At 50.1% G+C, this 18,719-nt stretch overlaps 1 protein-coding gene across 1 annotated transcript in view; it reads left to right on the plus strand.

Annotated features, from left to right (window-relative positions):
• The window catches only part of SNED1 (sushi, nidogen and EGF like domains 1), a 110,592-nt gene that overhangs the window by 65,270 nt on the left and 26,603 nt on the right, over positions 1-18,719 (plus strand). The window contains 9 exon segments of the mRNA XM_075569544.1: positions 14-127; positions 2,140-2,253; positions 5,617-5,718; positions 6,607-6,723; positions 8,385-8,501; positions 11,395-11,511; positions 11,719-11,835; positions 15,190-15,363; positions 15,542-15,655. Of these exon segments, the coding sequence (XP_075425659.1) occupies positions 14-127; positions 2,140-2,253; positions 5,617-5,718; positions 6,607-6,723; positions 8,385-8,501; positions 11,395-11,511; positions 11,719-11,835; positions 15,190-15,363; positions 15,542-15,655 (1,086 nt within the window).

Genomic DNA, 18,719 nt, shown 5'->3' on the forward strand with positions numbered 1-18,719 from the left:
TCTCTGTCCCCAGAGGTCAGACCCTGCTCTTCATCTCCCTGCCTTTATGGGGGGATCTGTGAGGATCTGGGCGCTAGTTACAGCTGTGTGTGCGCGACAGGATTCACTGGGACGCACTGCGAGGCAGGTGAGCTGCTGGTGGACCCTGTGCCCAGATGTCCACTGTCTTTGTCCTGCCAGTACTATTGTACATAGGTAACGAGTACACGTGGAGAAGCTGAGATGCCAGTAGTGTGTCAGGCTGGAACTGCATAAGTGATTGTTGCTCTGGGGACAGAATGGGATGACTAACAGATGTGATGCACACATGAGGGGCTATGCAAGGATAACTCAACCTCTCTGTGTAGCCCGTCCTGTCTCTCCCTTATCCTCTCTGCCCCTAGAGGTCAAACCCTGCACTTCTGCACCCTTTCATAATGGGTGAGTGTAAGAGACGTGTTCAGAGGTACGCAATGGAGACCGTTTAAACTTAAATTAGGCTTTATTGCCCCTATCCCTTTTAACACAGCAAAAATATTCAAATTAAGCAAAAGAAAGCCTACTCCACTTTGGAGAATATCTACACACGTAGTCCAGCCCTCTCTAACTGTGTGCTTAGCTAAGCTAATTACCAGCCCCAAATATATATACATTAATACAGATACACAACAGTCCCATAAGAAAGTCTTATCTGTTTCTGTAGCTGTAGGGGAAGGCCTCTCTGCTCTCCTGGGTCCGCAGACTTGTGTGCTATAGAAATATCCGGATCCAGGTTTAGAAATCTTGTCCCCTTTTTCTTGCTGTCAGCCTGCAGTCTCTTTGCAGCTCAAGACATCTGTCCTTCCTGGGTCAGCCCCAATTGTGCGACTAAGGAATCCTCTTCCTGTGTCACAGAGCAGGCTTTTTCTGACAGAGCTGTGATTAGGCAGGTGTAGTTGGTTAATTGCACACCAGCAAATAACCAGCACACTGCTGGATTAGAGGCAAGTTGCTTTAACAGGGATAAGTCCCTGTTACAGGGAGTCTGCCAGGATTCGGGTGCTAGTTACAGCTGCGTGTGCGTGCAGAGATATACTGGCATGCACTGTGAGACAGGTGAGGAGCTCCTGCATCATTATCCTGGTCCCAACTGGGGGGCCCCTCCCCCATTCTCCGTTAACATACATTTGGGGGGGAGGGGATGTGCCACTGGAAAGAAAGTGCAGATAGAAGGTTGTTTTAATGCATTTTCTCAAATCTTTGAAACGGTTCCTTACATTTGACCTTGTTGACCAGAAGAGTTTATGCTGCCCCAGACCTGGTAGAATTTTTTTGATGCCAGCTTGCTACATCTCATTACAATGTGCGCATCATGTAACTGCTCCCTAAGGCCGCGTCCATAGTGCAGGATACGGCGAGCTACGTAGCTCGCACCGAAACAAACACTATGACGGCAATGCATATGCGCATAGTGCGCGTGTGCACATGCGCTACAGGGAGAGCGGCGCTTCGCACTACAAACAAGTTTGTATTTCAAGCGCGACGCCTGAGAGCGCGGAAGCTAGCACGTTCCTCTATGGGCGCAGCCTTACTCCTACTGACACTCCCCAAATCGCAAACTCACACAAACAGCTCACAACGTGGACCGAAGACCCTGATACGTTGACGCAAAGAGACGTAAGATAGAAATGACGCAATTTGCGTCAACTTTGCTCCAAATTTGCGTTGATACATCGCCCGCTTGATCTCGCTATGGAGCCTAAGAGAAGTGACCATCTGTTGGCTTGAGCAGTGACGGAGGGTCGGTCCGGGAGAGAAGGGGACGACAAGCAATCGACACTCAGGATATCTTTCCCACACGCTCTCTCTGAGCCGCTTCATTGTAGGGAGAAGTACAATGAATAATACCTTCATTTTCATTATAGTGAATGAAAGCGATGCACTTAACTTCTCACTATATTGAATAGGGCGGTATTTCTCTCTCTTGCCTTGAGTCCCTCAAACTCGCTCTGCTTCCCTTGTTTCCCGGCGTACTGACTAAGAGCCTCTGTTTTTGTCTGTCTCCTTTTCTTTTCTCACTGTCTGTACCTGTGTCTCCTCGTACACTGTCTCCCCTATCCCTCTCCCTGTCTCTCTTTCTGTCTGTTTCCAGTCTCACTCCCCTTCTCTCTTTATCCGCAGAGGTCAGACCCTGCTCTTCCTCTCCCTGCCTGAACGGGGGGATGTGTGAGGATCTGGGGGCTAGTTACAGCTGTGTGTGCACAGGGGGATTCACTGGGACGCACTGCGAGACAGGTGAGGAGCTCACGGACACCGTCATCACCTCTCCTTTCTCTTTATCCTGCTTCCTGGCGCTCTCTCACTCTTCTTGCACTCTCTGAGTTTCCCCTTGTGATCTTTCCTGCTTTAGGTTTTTCACCTAATGTGTATACAACAAAGAGCCCCCATGCTACATCCAGTATGACAAGTAATGTAGTACATTACCACGTCTTTTATCTGTATTCTTCATAAATATGGGTCATTTAGTTAAATACTTTGACCAAAATATTTGAAGCCTGTGACCACGTCCCGGTGACCCGTGTTTGCGCGCAAGCGTCTGTGCTGGGAGACACCTTGCAGTTACTGTGTGTGAATGGGCTGCAGTGTAGTTACTAAGCCACGCTGCAAAGGGGTCTTATGGAAAAGCACTGCTGGGTAAATATGGCCCGTTCTCTGCCTATGCCTCAGACAAAATTAGATTGTAAGCTCCTACGGGCCGGGTGTAACTGCCAGAACAGTTCTATATACAGCTCTGTGTACACTGTCAGTGCGATATAAGAATCACATTCATTTTATTAAAGAAAGGGGAGTTTATTTTAGAAAGACACGTGTCCTTTCTCTTTACTGTATATAGCGTGTAAGTCAGTGCTAGTAACTGTATATAGCGTGTAAGTCAGTGCTAGTAACTGTATTGGTGCGGAAGAAGTGAGAGGTGCTGTACGTTTTGATACCTTTTAATGGACCAACATAAGATAGTCATTGTAGATAAACTGGTAGTGTACAGAGCGATCAAAATGTGCCACATCTCTGCGTTTTATAGCATACATATTGTATAAATATTCCTAACCCTAATAAATCCTAGCGGGATGTTATAAATCTTAACAAAATGTGTATAAATCCGGCACGGTGACAGCACTTTTTCTTTTAACCAACTCTAACCATTAAATTAGTGTTCAACAAAAACATTATTTCATACAAAAGGGGAACAGAAAATCTTAATATAACCCGGGTGCAGATTTCTAACCAAGCAGGTTTATTCCAACAGCCCTAAAGCTAACGATAATGCGTTGTGTGTAGTGCGGGTGTGTAAAAAATATTTATCATCACACCGTCACTAAAATCTACAACACTCATAAATACGGCGTGTGGTTTTCCTCATTTGGAAGCGCAGACATAACACCCATAATGTGCATGGAAGGAAGGCCTCCGTTTGGCATGAATGAATCTGAGAAATGGGAAGAAATGTATTGTCACCAAGGTTCATTTGAATATATCCTGCCGCAGCATTATTCAAGTCTTTAATGCAGTTTAATCCTGCGGATAAGTGTATCAATATTCCAAGCTTTGAACCACTTTTAGCATAGATTATCCATAGAACTTTAAAGCAGTAAACCATTACAAATCACATGTGTGTTTTTGTTAAATAAATCAGTTCTGTAATATTAGATAATATGTACTGCATCCCCCCCCGCCCCAACGCATAATGCCATGTCCGATGTGTTTTATTGTACTGAGCATGCTTTGCCTCTGGCTCGCCTCTTTCTGAGCCCTGCCCTCTCCCCAGCAGTGACGTAGCATTTGCAACAAATGATCACAGACAGGAAAGGGTTGCAGTGTTCCCACCAGGAGACTGTTTCTAAGTTGAAAGCTGTACCAATAGACAATGTTACCCATAGTAGTAAAAGGATATGTTGTAACAAAGTTTCAGGTCCCATATGGACCTTTCATCATAGGTTCATATGGGACTTGAAACGGTGTCTTCCCGCTGTTCTTGGCTGCCACATTAAATGGAGAACGTCATTATGAACCTGTGAGTAGAGCTGCACTGTGTATCTCTGTCTTAGAGGAGACCTGCACTGTGTATCTCTGTCTTAGAGGAGACCTGCACTGTGTATCTCTGTCTTAGAGGAGACCTGCACTGTGTATCTCTGTCTTAGAGGAGACGTGTACTGTGTATCTCTGTCCCAGAGGAGACCTGCACTGTGTATCTCTGTCCCAGAGGAGACCTGCACTGTGTATCTCTGTCCCAGAGGAGACCTGCACTGTGTATCTCTGTCCCAGAGGAGACCTGCACTGTGTATCTCTGTCCCAGAGGAGACCTGCACTGTGTATCTCTGTCCCAGAGGAGACCTGCACTGTGTATCTCTGTCCTAGAGGAGACCTGCACTGTGTATCTCTGTCCTAGAGCAGACCGGCACTGTGTATCTCTGTCCCAGAGGAGACCTGCACTGTGTATCTCTGTCCTAGGGGAGACCTGCACTGTGTATCTCTGTCCCAGAGGAGACCTGCACTGTGTATCTCTGTCCCAGAGGAGACCTGCACTGTGTATCTCTGTCCCAGAGGAGACCTGCACTGTGTATCTCTGTCCCAGAGGAGACCTGCCCTGTGTATCTCTGTTCCAGAGGAGACCTGCACTGTGTATCTCTGTCCCAGAGGAGACCTGCACTGTGTATCTCTGTCCTAGAGGAGACCTGCACTGTGTATCTCTGTCCTAGAGCAGACCGGCACTGTGTATCTCTGTCCCAGAGGAGACCTGCACTGTGTATCTCTGTCTTAGAGGAGACCGGCACTGTGTATCTCTGTCCCAGAGGAGACCTGCACTGTGTATCTCTGTCCCAGAGGAGACCTGCACTGTGTATCTCTGTCCCAGAGGAGACCTGCACTGTGTATCTCTGTCCCAGAGGAGACCTGCACTGTGTATCTCTGTCCCAGAGGAGACCTGCACTGTGTATCTCTGTCCTAGAGGAGACCTGCACTGTGTATCTCTGTCCTAGAGCAGACCGGCACTGTGTATCTCTGTCCCAGAGGAGACCTGCACTGTGTATCTCTGTCCTAGGGGAGACCTGCACTGTGTATCTCTGTCCTAGAGGAGACCTGCACTGTGTATCTCTGTCCCAGAGGAGACCTGCACTGTGTATCTCTGTCCTAGAGGAGACCTGTCCTGTGTATCTCTGTCCTAGAGGAGACCTGCACTGTGTATCTCTGTCCCAGAGGAGACCTGCACTGTGTATCTCTGTCCCAGAGGAGACCTGCACTGTGTATCTCTGTCCTAGAGGAGACCTGCACTGTGTATCTCTGTCCTAGAGGAGACCTGCACTGTGTATCTCTGTCCTAGAGGAGACCTGCACTGTGTATCTCTGTCTTAGAGGAGACCTGCACTGTGTATCTCTGTCCCAGAGGAGACCTGCACTGTGTATCTCTGTCCCAGAGGAGACCTGCACTGTGTATCTCTGTCCCAGAGGAGACCTGCCCTGTGTATCTCTGTCCCAGAGGAGACCTGTTCCATGAAGAAATTGTGTGTGTGTTATTAGCCACCTGTATATTCAGACACGCACCTGTCATTGTATTACCCTGTGGTGACGCCTTAGTGATCTGCCCTCTATCATGAGTTTGCCCCAGGTGTGTCCGAAGGCTGCGCCTGCAGGAATGGGGGACGCTGCGCCGACGGGAACAGCACCTGTCACTGCCCACCAGAACACTTCGGTCTTCTTTGTGAATATGGTAAGACAATGGTAGACGTGGCTACTTCACCCGAGAGGTCTATCCTCCTTAACACAGTGACAATGTTCTGTAGGCCACATGTAGGGAAATATTTACTAAGAAGTGCTAAGCCATAAGAGACCTTATGGCACCATTTGGGCCTTATGGTGTCTTATGGTTTAGCAGCGCTTAATAAATATGGGTCTTGGTCAGTCATGAAAAGTGAGTGACGTCATCACGCATTGTGGGCGTGCCGACATCATTAGCTGTGGCGCGAAAATAGGAAAAAAGAGGGTGTCTATAAGGAAGTAATGTCCTAACAGTATATACTCCTTGATAAAGTCTACTCTACACGAAACGCGTAGGAGGGTGTTTACCTCCACTTTTAAGATGGATTAATAAAGAAGATTTTTTTACACATTGGTCTGGCACCCACTCTTGGCTGTGCGCTAGTCTTTTCTTTTCAGTCATGAAAATAGTATTAAAATTAAATTGTCCAATGCTGATCATATTGCTCCCCTGCATCTTTGCTTCACAGTTACTGCCTGGACTAACTGTTCACCATGTCTGTATTTCAGAGGTCACCTCACTCTCCTCTAGGCTTGGGCCTTAGCCCTGAAGAAGGTCCTAGGTACCGAAACGTCTGCTATTCATGGCCTTTTCACGATCAATTACATTTCTGATAGATTCTACATAGCTATATTGGTGCTATCTAGTTTGTTTTACTTTTTGTGAAGTCATTAGGACCTTCCATGTGGTCTCTGCATTGTATTCTTGATCTCTGGGTTCTAGAGGTCACCGCACCCACTTCAGCCTGGGCTCACAGGTGCCCCCTATCTGTGTGATTCAGAGGTTACCTCTCTGCCCTTCAGCCTGGGCTCACAGGTGCCCCCTATCTGTGTGTTTCAGAGGTCACTACACTGCCCTGCAGCATGGGCTCCCAGTGTCCAGATGGTGGATCCTGCATGGAGTACGGAGGCAGGTATCTGTGTGTGTGTCACACAGATTACATCCACGGTAACCACTGTAAGTGGGGGTCTCTCTTTCTCTACCAGTTCATGTCTGTCTCTGTCTCTCACTCTGTCTCTCACTCTGTCTCTCACTCTGTCTCTCACTCTGTCTCTCACTCTGTCTCTCTCTCTCATTCTCTCTCTCTCATTCTCTCTCTCTCATTCTCTCTCTCTCATTCTCTCTCTCTCATTCTCTCTCTCTCATTCTCTCTCTCTCATTCTCTCTCTCTCATTCTCTCTCTCTCATTCTCTCTCTCTCATTCTCTCTCTCTCATTCTCTCTCTCTCATTCTCTCTCTCTCATTCTCTCTCTCTCATTCTCTCTCATTCCTGGCTCATTTCACGTTAAACTCCCAGATGCTCCAAACTTCCCTAACACATTGGCCATATATTCTCTACGCTGCTGAATAATACAGTCATGTGAAGAATGTATCCTTTGTATCCTTGTACAATCTTAATATGACCGTCCCATGTAGCAGGTCAAAAAAAAGAAAGACAAGGCACATCATTGAAGTACTCTTAAAATCTACAGCATCCCGTTCTTATTTTTTTCAATCATAATTAGAAATGCTAAAATAAGCTTTTACTGTATCGCTCAAGCTTTATCCCATTGAACACTCTGGCGAAAATGGCAACCATCTCAAATCAATGATTTTGGAGGCTGATATATAATAATAATTATAATATATGTAGATATCTTTAGAAAGATCCATGTGTGGGGCCAAAATATGTATCCTGTAAGGAATAAATATGTAATTATTCTTTGCACAAGTCCATGCAAGTGCAGCCTATTTCCTGGATATGTTATATAGCGCCAGCCATGTATACATTATTGTTGGTGCTTGAGACGCACAGAGAGGGGGGGACTCTGGCGGGACAAGCACTTGCTGGACACACAGTGACATCACACCGTGACATCACACAAAGGGAGCAGCCAGAGGAAATCACACCCTCCCAAGTCTAACTTATAAAAAATAAATGTGAAAATATTGACAGGTGTCACAATTTAGTAAAAGAATGATCAAGTTCCAAGCTGAGATCCCTAAACAGGTCACTGGGATTAGTTCACTTTGGTTCTAGGACGGATTGCCCCTTTACGTGGCCTGGGTTTATTATGACTAGTCTGCTCCTCACACCTACCCTTGCACACCTACCCTCGCACGTACCACCCCTCCTGGCCATGCACTGCGCTTCTCTGCACCTACACCTACCTGTGTAAATCCCCCTAACGCTTAGATTGTAAGATCTTTGAAGCAAGTCTTTGTTTTCATGCTGGGTGCTTTGTGTCCCATGCACGTGTTGGGTTATAAGTCTCTGTGTATTAATCTCTGCTTGTGAAAGCTCTGCCCATGTCATGCCCACCCTCCGATCGTATTTATTTTCTCCTCCACATCTCACACCTCCCCCCTCTAATTATGCCTCTACATCCCCTACTGTGTCACGTGTCTCTCTCTGACTCTTACACCCCCTTTCATGCTTCTTCTTTGTGTTACTGTGTCTCTCACAACCTTTCCTTACTGGTCCTATAAAAAACATTTGCATGTTTTATGTTTCCTTTGCTTTTTTCAATGTGTGTTACTGGCAAGCTTGTTATGCAGCTGCCGGGGTGGCTTCCTCCAGGAGAATCCTTGTGCTGCGCAGCAGGGCGATAACATGTTTCTGCTCTGTGTCTCTTTAGCAATGCCATCTCCCTGTGACTCCGATCCCTGTTTGAATGGTGGGAGATGTGAGGCTCAAGAGGAGATGTATTCCTGTGTGTGCCCCACCGGCTTCAGCGGGCGGCTCTGTGAGAGAGGTGAGAGCGTACGCTTCCTGTCTGTATGTGATGTATTAGCAGTGGAAGCAGCAGAAGAGGACGGCTGTAGGAGAAAGCATCCGGTAATTAGTGGACACAATTAATTCAACATTCCCAAATATACAAATAAAGGTGCAGAATGTTCATTTATTCTAGTGATGTATTTATAATGTAAGTTTTGATCAGGATCATGTTGTCACAATCAATGTACATGAAAGGTGCAATCTTTTTTCCAAAACATACTTTTGAGTCCTCTTTTTCCTTCTCCATTCACACGGAGCAAAACTTGCCACTTCTTCCTCCGTAACATTGCTAAGATTCGCCCTTTCCTCTGTCACGCTACTGCTCGAATGTGTGCCCTTATCCTCTCCCGCCTGGATTACTGTAACATACTGCTAACAGGCCTTCCTGCCTCACAGCTTTCTCCTTTGCAATCTATCCAAAATTCTGCTGCTAGAATAATGTCACTTTCTCTCAAAACAGTCTCTGCTCATCTCCTCCTTAAATCACTCTCCTGGCTTCCCATCACGTTCCTGTTTACCTACAAAGATCTCCTCTTTACCTTCAAAGCTCTCCCCTCACCTGCTGCTCCCTATATATCCACTCTGATCTCTCGCTATGTCTCTGCTCGTCTCCTGCGCTCTACCCACAACTGTCTCCTTTCCACCCCTTTCACGTCTGCTGCTGTCTCTCATCTTAAACCCTTACTGCCCCTCATCTCTGAAACTCCCTCAGCATGTGCCAAGCACCCTCTCTCCCCCCCTGTAAGACACACGTGAAGCATTAGCTTAGACCAGCGGTGTGCAAAGTGAGGGGGAGATTTTTCTGGGGGGGCGCAGGCCGTTGCAGGGGCCCGCGCTCTTCCCCGAGGCATTAAAATGAAATGCCGGGGGATTGCGTGAGGCCTCTGCAACGCTATTACTTACCTTGACTCTGTCATGTCCATGGCAACGCGGCATCAAATTACACCGCGGGGTCATGTGACGTGACGCCACACGCGTCAAATGACGCTGCGGTCATGTAACCTAACATCACATGACCCCGCGGCGGGTAAGGGAGGGCATGGCGCCGCATCAAGGTAAGGGAGGGGGCGCAAGTCCCAGTGGAGGGAAGGCAGGGGGGCGTAGCTGCAAAAGTTTGCGCTCCCCTGACTTAGACCAGTGGTTTTCAACCTTCTTTTGGTTAAGGAACCCCAGAATTTGATGGTGAAATTCTGGGGAACCCCAACCCTCGGGCTCCCCATATCTCGTGTCTCTCCCCCTCACACTCTCTCTCTTACGCTCCCTCTCCCTCCATACTCTCTCCCTTACACTCACTTTCCCCCTCTCTCTTCTATACACTCACACCCTCCCACTCTCACTTACACACACACTCTCCCCCTCTCCCACACACTCACCCTCTCACTTACACACCCACACACTCTCTCCCCCTCTCACTTACTTACATACACACTCACACTCGCACACTCTTCCCCCTCTCAATTACACACACACTTCCCCACTTACTTAAACACACACACTCTCCCCTTCTTACTTACACACACACACACTCTCCCTTTCTCCCCCACACTCACCCTGTCACTTATACACACACACACACACACACACACACACACACACACTCTCTCTCTCTCCCCCTCTCACTTACGCGCACACACTCCCCTTCTCACTTACACACTCTCCCTCTCATTTACACACACCCATACACTCTCGCCCCCGCTTACTTACACACACACACACATACTCACAGCCTCTCCCCTCTCAATTACACACACACAATCTCTCCCCCACTTAATTAAACACACACACACTCACACTGTCCCCTTCTCACTTACACACACACACTCTCTCTCTCTCCCCATTTACTTACACACACACTCTCTCCCCCTCTCACTTACACACACACACACACCCACTTTACGGTAGCTGCCAGTGCTGAGAACACGCACTCTTACACGATCCTTCCTCTCCCTCCTGTCAGCCGGAAGTTGACACCTGGTGGCGGCAGTAGCAGGGAGAGGAAGGATCGCAGTGCCCAGGCGGCGGCTGCTGCTGCTGCTGAGCTCGGGAGTCACCGGGTCACTGCTACGTGGGGTGCCGCCTGGCCTGGGACAGCTGGGAGAGTGGTCCCAGTTCTCCCCCCTGGCGGCCGTGGAACTCCTGAGGGGGGCTCGCGGAGCCCCAGTTGAAAATCACTGGCCTAGACTCATGGTTACTGTCCCAAACCCACAGTCACTCCTACCAATGACTGCCATCTACAGCACTTATTCCCCCTGTCTCTGTAAGTCTCCAACATACCACTTAGATTGTAAGCTCTCCGGGGCAGGGATTTCCTTTCCTATTGTCTGATTTTTATTTGTTGCATTTCATTATACTATAATTCCCTGTATTGTCTCTTTTACAGCGCCAAGTACAGCTATATAATAAAGATATACATACTGTATACTATACATAATGTAATGCTGCACACATTCATTCCAACCTTTCCTGTGCTGTAGAGCTATTTTCCTTTTTGTTTGTTTTTTTATTAAGTAAAAAAATAACTAACTAATCTTTCTCACTGCCTAGTCTCTCGCTTTCCCCTCCTGCTTTCTCTCTCTCTCTCTCTCTCTCTCTCGTCTCATGCTCTCTCTGTGTGTCTGTGTGTCTGTCTGTCTCTCTCCGTCTGTCTGTCTCTGTCTCTGCCTCTCTGTGTCTGTCTGCCTCTCTCTCTGAGTCTCTCTGTCTCTGTCTGTCTGTATCTGTGTCTGTCTCTCTGTGTCTCTCTCCCTCTTTCTCTGTCTCTCCCTCCCTCTCTGTCTCTCTCAGTCTCTCCGTCCCCCTCTCTCTCTCTGTCTCTCCCTCCCTCTGTCTCATGCTCCCTCCCTCTCTCTCTCTCTCCCCGTCTCTCTCAGTAAAGCCAGCTCTATGCAGTCTGTCTCCTTGTCGGAATGGGGGAATGTGTAAGGAGTCCCGGGAAGATTATCACTGTGTGTGTCCCTACCCATTCACTGGAAGACACTGCGAAACGGGTGAGAGGGGCACACAGCAGCCAGGACTGCGGAGGGCTTACAGGGGAAACAGGGTCTGAGAAGGAAGGAGGAGATGTTATGAGGGATGGGGATGGATGTACGTTGTGAGGGGAAGAACAGAGTGGTATAAATAAGAGGGTGACACACACCTCACACCACAGGTGCGGGGAGATCACACACTCACCATCCTTCCAACTCTCACTGCAGGTATGAGGGGCCCCTGCTCGTCCGGTCCATGTCACAACGGCGGCACATGTTTCCATTACCTCGGCAAATACAAGTGTGACTGCCCCCCTCACTACTCCGGGCGACACTGCGAGAGGGGTGAGTGCGAGTCGCCAAATACAAGTGTGACTGCCCCCCTCACTACTCCGGGCGACACTGCGAGAGGGGTGAGTGTGAGTCGCCAAATACAAGTGTGACTGCCCCCTCACTACTCCGGGCGACACTGCGAGAGGGGTGAGTGCGAGTCGCCAAATACAAGTGTGACTGCCCCCCTCACTACTCCGGGCGACACTGCGAGAGGGGTGAGTGTGAGTCGCCAAATACAAGTGTGACTGCCCCCCTCACTACTCCGGGCGACACTGCGAGAGGGGTGAGTGTGAGTCGCCAAATACAAGTGTGACTGCCCCCCTCACTACTCCGGGCGACACTGCGAGAGGGGTGAGTGCGAGTCACCAAATACAAGTGTGACTGCCCCCTCACTACTCCGGGCGACACTGCGAGAGGGGTGAGTGTGAGTCGCCAAATACAAGTGTGACTGCCCCCCTCACTACTCCGGGCGACACTGCGAGAGGGGTGAGTGTGAGTCGCCAAATACAAGTGTGACTGCCCCCTCACTACTCCGGGCGACACTGCGAGAGGGGTGAGTGTGAGTCGCCAAATACAAGTGTGACTGCCCCCTCACTACTCCGGGCGACACTGCGAGAGGGGTGAGTGTGAGTCGCCAAATACAAGTGTGACTGCCCCCCTCACTACTCCGGGCGACACTGCGAGAGGGGTGAGTGCGAGTCACCAAATACAAGTGTGACTGCCCCCTCACTACTCCGGGCGACACTGCGAGAGGGGTGAGTGCGAGTCACCAAATACAAGTGTGACTGCCCCCCTCACTACTCCGGGCGACACTGCGAGAGGGGTGAGTGTGAGTCGCCAAATACAAGTGTGACTGCCCCCTCACTACTCCGGGCGACACTGCGAGAGGGGTGAGTGTGAGTCGCCAAATACAAGTGTGACTGCCCCCTCACTACTCCGGGCGACACTGCGAGAGGGGTGAGTGTGAGTCGCCAAATACAAGTGTGACTGCCCCCTCACTACTCCGGGCGACACTGCGAGAGGGGTGAGTGTGAGTCGCCAAATACAAGTGTGACTGCCCCCCTCACTACTCCGGGCGACACTGCGAGAGGGGTGAGTGTGAGTCGCCAAATACAAGTGTGACTGCCCCCCTCACTACTCCGGGCGACACTGCGAGAGGGGTGAGTGTGAGTCGCCAAATACAAGTGTGACTGCCCCCTCACTACTCCGGGCGACACTGCGAGAGGGGTGAGTGCGAGTCGCCAAATACAAGTGTGACTGCCCCCCTCACTACTCCGGGCGACACTGCGAGAGGGGTGAGTGTGAGTCGCCAAATACAAGTGTGACTGCCCCCTCACTACTCCGGGCGACACTGCGAGAGGGGTGAGTGCGAGTCGCCAAATACAAGTGTGACTGCCCCCTCACTACTCCGGGCGACACTGCGAGAGGGGTGAGTGTGAGTCGCCAAATACAAGTGTGACTGCCCCCTCACTACTCCGGGCGACACTGCGAGAGGGGTGAGTGTGAGTCGCCAAATACAAGTGTGACTGCCCCCTCACTACTCCGGGCGACACTGCGAGAGGGGTGAGTGTGAGTTGCCAAATACAAGTGTGACTGCCCCCTCACTACTCCGGGCGACACTGCGAGAGGGGTGAGTGTGAGTCGCCAAATACAAGTGTGACTGCCCCCTCACTACTCCGGGCGACACTGCGAGAGGGGTGAGTGTGAGGTTGAGACGGTATGTAGACAGGCTCGAGGTGTAAGAAATGTCTGGATAGCAAATATATATATATATACAGTATATACACACAGATGTAGCAGCTTTTATTGCACCTGATATCGCATGTTATTTAACTGTAGTTCTATTGAAAATAATTATTAAGAAAATCATTAATTCATTATTTCGCACTTACGGGGGTAATAACGTCTGCTACATTTGTGTATAGGTATGCGTGCGTGCAAAAAATAATATTGTATATATGCTTTTCTTTCATTTTCTTAGTGTAAGAAAATGGTGATATTCAATATATGCCAGTAGTTTTATACTGTACTAAGTACACAGATGTTTTTTATTTCATTCACTGAGATTAAGAATGTAAACTCTTCTTTTAGGGAACCGGCTTATTGCGCTCACAGCGCGTCTGCATAGAGCGAGTGCACAATAACACCACTAGACAGGTGCTGCCGTAAACTCCTCCAAGAAAACATTGCACAAGAACAGTGCACACGCCGCCCTGGGGAAAAGTTATATATATATTTTTTTAGTACCACTGCAACATTTAGTCAGTCATTTAAAAGTTACTATCCAGATAACAGGACTGGACGCATTGACCCCTATTCAATAAACTGAGTCCTCTTCCCTGTGGTATGAAAGATTTTATTGCCATTCACTTGAATTCAGCGAATCTCTCAATAGGAGCCATAGTGTACCTTAGGGGAGAAACTAACACCAAACATCCCATGCGCGTTTCGCCTGCCTGCCTCGTCGGGGACGTATGCGTCAGAAGCTTTGTATCTGCAAGTCCCGCCCATAGTGTTACACTATGCAGGGGTCATTTATCAAAGTGTCCTGGCTGCAAAAGGTGGGGGGGAAAGGGCCTTGGATTTGTAAAGGAGAAACATTCCCATTGAAACCAATTAGATTTGGTAATTCTGGTTTTGCTCAGCTTTGCAACTGGAAGACTAAATATCCCCCTATATGTCCACTGTTTTTTAGATGGTGACTTTTAAATGATGACATGTCCAAATTATCTTCCTCTTTACATGGTCGGTGTTGAGTAGAAGAACAGCCCTGCCCGCCATGCATTGCAGGATGCTCCAGCCATTTATATGATTTAGTGGCCAGTGAGTTTGTTCCAGCTTAATACCAAAATCCCTTCGTTTCGATTTGAGGCCACAGGAAACGGAGGAGGATTGTTCACGGTGAAGTTGGGAGGCTTCCACTGCCCCCGCCCGAGCTGCACATATGGCTGAGGGGGTTGCTGACACGGTCAGTGGTTGCCCTGAGCCTGCAGTATATAAAGAAGGGGTTCCCTGGCCTGGCAACACCTTCTCTACCTACTGCAGGCTCAGTGCATCCAGTGACCGTGCCAGCAAACCCCTCAGCCATGTGTGCAGCTCGGGCGGTGGGGAGGGCCAGACATGCACATTACTGCCTGCACTGAATATTCAGTGGGACATTGAGGCTTGTCCTGTGGAATTGTAGGGAGCGCAGACTTGCAGAGAGGCTGCCTGTAATGTGCTTGCAGAGTACAAATGAAGCACTTTCTGAATGTTGCTGAGCCTGTAGTGTGCACACTGAGCGTTATCATTTCTCTGTATGACGTGGTAGGGAGCTAAGGGAGGAACCGTTGGTGTCCCGCGCTCTAGTAACCGTTTTCTTGGCAGAGTTGGACTGCGGGGCCCCAGAACAGGTGAAATACGCGGAGGTGATTGTGATCTCTACACGGCCAGGTGGCAGAGCAGAGTATCGGTGTAACCAGGGGTACGTCCTCAGCACCTCAAAGAACACCCGTGTATGCAGCGAGGATGGGGTGTGGAGCGAGCCTCCAGAGTGTGCGGGTGAGTGCCTGCCCAGGGTCACACAAAGTCAGGTCACAGCCTGGTGATGAGTCCGATGAACAGGGGGAGGAGGGGGAGAGAGTTGGGAACAGACTGATACAAAAGGGAAAGATGTGTACAAGGTCAGAGGCCGGTCCTGCAAAGTGTCCTGTTAATGCCTCTTTCGTGATGGCTCTAGAAATTGATGAGTGTGCACCTGAGCCGTGCCTAAATGAAGCAGTCTGCAAGGATCGGGTGTCGCATTTCCTGTGTGTGTGTCAGGAGGGATACAGCGGTACACACTGTGAGCTTGGTAAGTCCTCCCATGTGTTAATGCTATTTTGTGCAAAACTTATAAACAAGTTCAATTTGGGCTAAACAGTCTGACGAGGTGGGGTGTGTAGCTGCACAGTATGGCGAGGTGGGGTTGTGTAGCTGCACAGTATGGCGAGGTGGGGTTGTGTAGCTGCACAGTATGGCGAGGTGGGGTGTGTAGCTGCACAGTATGGCGAGGTGGGGTTGTATAGCTGCATAGTATGGCAAGGTGGGGTGTGTAGCTGCATAGTATGGCAAGGTGGGGTGTGTAGCTGCATAGTATGGCAAGGTGGGGTGTGTAGCTGCACAGTATGGCGAGGTGCGGTTGTGTAGCTGCATAGTATGGCAAGGTGGGGTGTGTAGCTGCACATTATGGCGAGGTGGGGTTGTGTAGCTGCATAGTATGGCAAGGTGGGGTGTGTAGCTGCACAGTATGGCGAGGTGGGGTTGTGTAGCTGCATAGTATGGCGAGGTGGGGTGTGTAGCTGCACATTATGGCGAGGTGGGGTTGTGTAGCTGCATAGTATGGCAAGGTGGGGTGTGTAGCTGCACATTATGGCGAGGTGGGGTTGTGTAGCTGCATAGTATGGCAAGGTGGGGTGTGTAGCTGCACAGTATGGCGAGGTGCGGTTGTGTAACTGCATAGTATGGCAAGGTGGGGTGTGTAGCTGCACATTATGGCGAGGTGGGGTTGTGTAGCTGCATAGTATGGCAAGGTGGGGTGTGTAGCTGCACAGTATGGCGAGGTGCGGTTGTGTAGCTGCATAGTATGGCAAGGTGGGGTGTGTAGCTGCACAGTATGGCGAGGTGGGGTTGTGTAGCTGCATAGTATGGCAAGGTGGGGTGTGTAGCTGCACAGTATGGCGAGGTGGGGTTGTGTAGCTGCATAGTATGGCAAGGTGGGGTGTGTAGCTGCACAGTATGGCGAGGTGGGGTTGTATAGCTGCATAGTATGGCAAGGTGGGGTGTGTAGCTGCATAGTATGGCAAGGTGGGGTGTGTAGCTGCACAGTATGGCGAGGTGCGGTTGTGTAGCTGCATAGTATGGCAAGGTGGGGTGTGTAGCTGCACATTATGGCGAGGTGGGGTTGTGTAGCTGCATAGTATGGCAAGGTGGGGTGTGTAGCTGCACAGTATGGCGAGGTGGGGTTGTGTAGCTGCATAGTATGGCAAGGTGGGGTGTGTAGCTGTGCAGTATGACGAGGTGGGGTGTGTAGCTGCACAGTATGGCGAGGTGGGGTTGTGTAGCTGCATAGTATGGCAAGGTGGGGTTGTGTAGCTGCATAGTATGGCAAGGTGGGGTGTGTAGCTGCACAGTATGGCGAGGTGGGGTTGTGTAGCTGCGTAATATGGCGAGGTGGGGTTGTGTAGCTGTGCAGTAAGGCGAGGTGGGGTTGTGTAGCTGCGTAGTATGGCGAGGTGAGGTTGTGTAGCTGCCTAGTAAGGCGAGGTGAGGTTGTGTAGCTGCGCAGTGTGGCGAGGTGGGGTTGTGTAGCTGCGTAGTATGGCGAGGTGCGGTTGTGTAGCTGCGTAGTATGGCGAGGTGGGGTTGTGTAGCTGTGTAGTAAGGCGAGGTGGGGTTGTGTAGCAGCGTAGAAAGGCGAGGTGGGGTTGTCTAGCTGAGTAGTGAGGTGGGGTTGTGTAGTTGCGTAGTATGACGAGGTGGGGTTGTGTAGCTGCGTGGTATAGTGAGGTGGGGTTGTGTAGCTGCGTAGTAAGGCGAGGTGGGGTTGTGTAGCTGCGTAGTATGACGAGGTGGGGTTGTGTAGCTGCGTGGTATAGTGAGGTGAGGTTGTGTAGCTGCGTGGTATAGTGAGGTGAGGTTGTGTAGCTGCGCAGTAAGGCAAGGTGGGGTTAGTGGTATAGTGAGGTGGGGTTGTGTAGCTGCGTAGTATGACGAGGTGGGGTTGTGTAGCTGTGTAGTGAGGTGGGGTTGTGTAGCTGCGTAATGAGGTGGGGTTGTGTAGCTGCGTATTGAGGTGGTGTTGTGTAGCTGCGTAGTGAGGTGGAGTTGTGTAGCTGCATAGTATGTTGAGGTGGGGTTGTGTAGCTGTGTAGTGAGGTGGGGTTGTGTAGCTGCGTAATGAGGTGGGGGTTGTGTTGCTGCATAGTGAGGTGGGGTTGTGTTGCTGCATAGTGAGGTGGGGTTGTGTTGCTGCATAGTGAGGTGGGGTTGTGTAGCTGCATAGTGAGGTGGGGTTGTGTAGCTGCATAGTGAGGTGGGGTTGTGTTGCTGCGTAGTGAGGTGGGGTTGTGTAGCTGCGTAGTGAGGTGGGGTTGCGTAGTGAGGTGGGGTTGTGTAGCTGCGTAGTTAGGTGGGGTTGTGTAGCTGCGTAGTATGGTGAGGTGGGGTTGTGTAGCTGCGTAGTGAGGTGGGGTTGTGTAGCTGCGTAGTTAGGTGGGGTTGTGTAGCTGCGTAGTATGGTGAGGTGGGGTTGTGTAGCTGCGTAGTGAGGTGGGGTTGTGTGCTACGTAGTGAGGTGGGGTTGTGTAGCTGCGTAGTGAGGTGGTGTTGTGTAGCTGCGTAGTGAGGTGGGGTTGTGTTGCTGCGTAGTGAGGTGGGGTTGTGTAGCTGTGCAGTATGGTGAGGTGGGGTTGTGTAGCTGTGCAGTATGGTGAGGTGGGGTTGTGTAGCTGCATAGTGAGGTGGGGTTGTGTAGCTGCATAGTGAGGTGGGGTTGTGTAGCTGCGTAGTGAGGTGGTGTTGTGTAGCTGCGTAGTGAGGTGGGGTTGTGTTGCTGCGTAGTGAGGTGGGGTTGTGTAGCTGTGCAGTATGGTGAGGTGGGGTTGTGTAGCTGTGCAGTATGGTGAGGTGGGGTTGTGTAGCTGCGTAGTGAGGTGGGGTTGTGTAGCTGCATAGTGAGGTGGGGTTGTGTAGCTGCATAGTGAGGTGGGGTTGTGTTGCTGCATAGTGAGGTGGGGTTGTGTTGCTGCATAGTGAGGTGGGGTTGTGTTGCTGCATAGTGAGGTGGGGTTGTGTAGCTGCATAGTGAGGTGGGGTTGTGTAGCTGCGTAGTGAGGTGGGGTTGTGTAGCTGTGCAGTATGGTGAGGTGGGGTTGTGT

This window comes from Ascaphus truei, chromosome 14 (assembly GCF_040206685.1).
Source record: "Ascaphus truei isolate aAscTru1 chromosome 14, aAscTru1.hap1, whole genome shotgun sequence".
Lineage (NCBI taxonomy): Eukaryota > Metazoa > Chordata > Amphibia > Anura > Ascaphidae > Ascaphus > Ascaphus truei.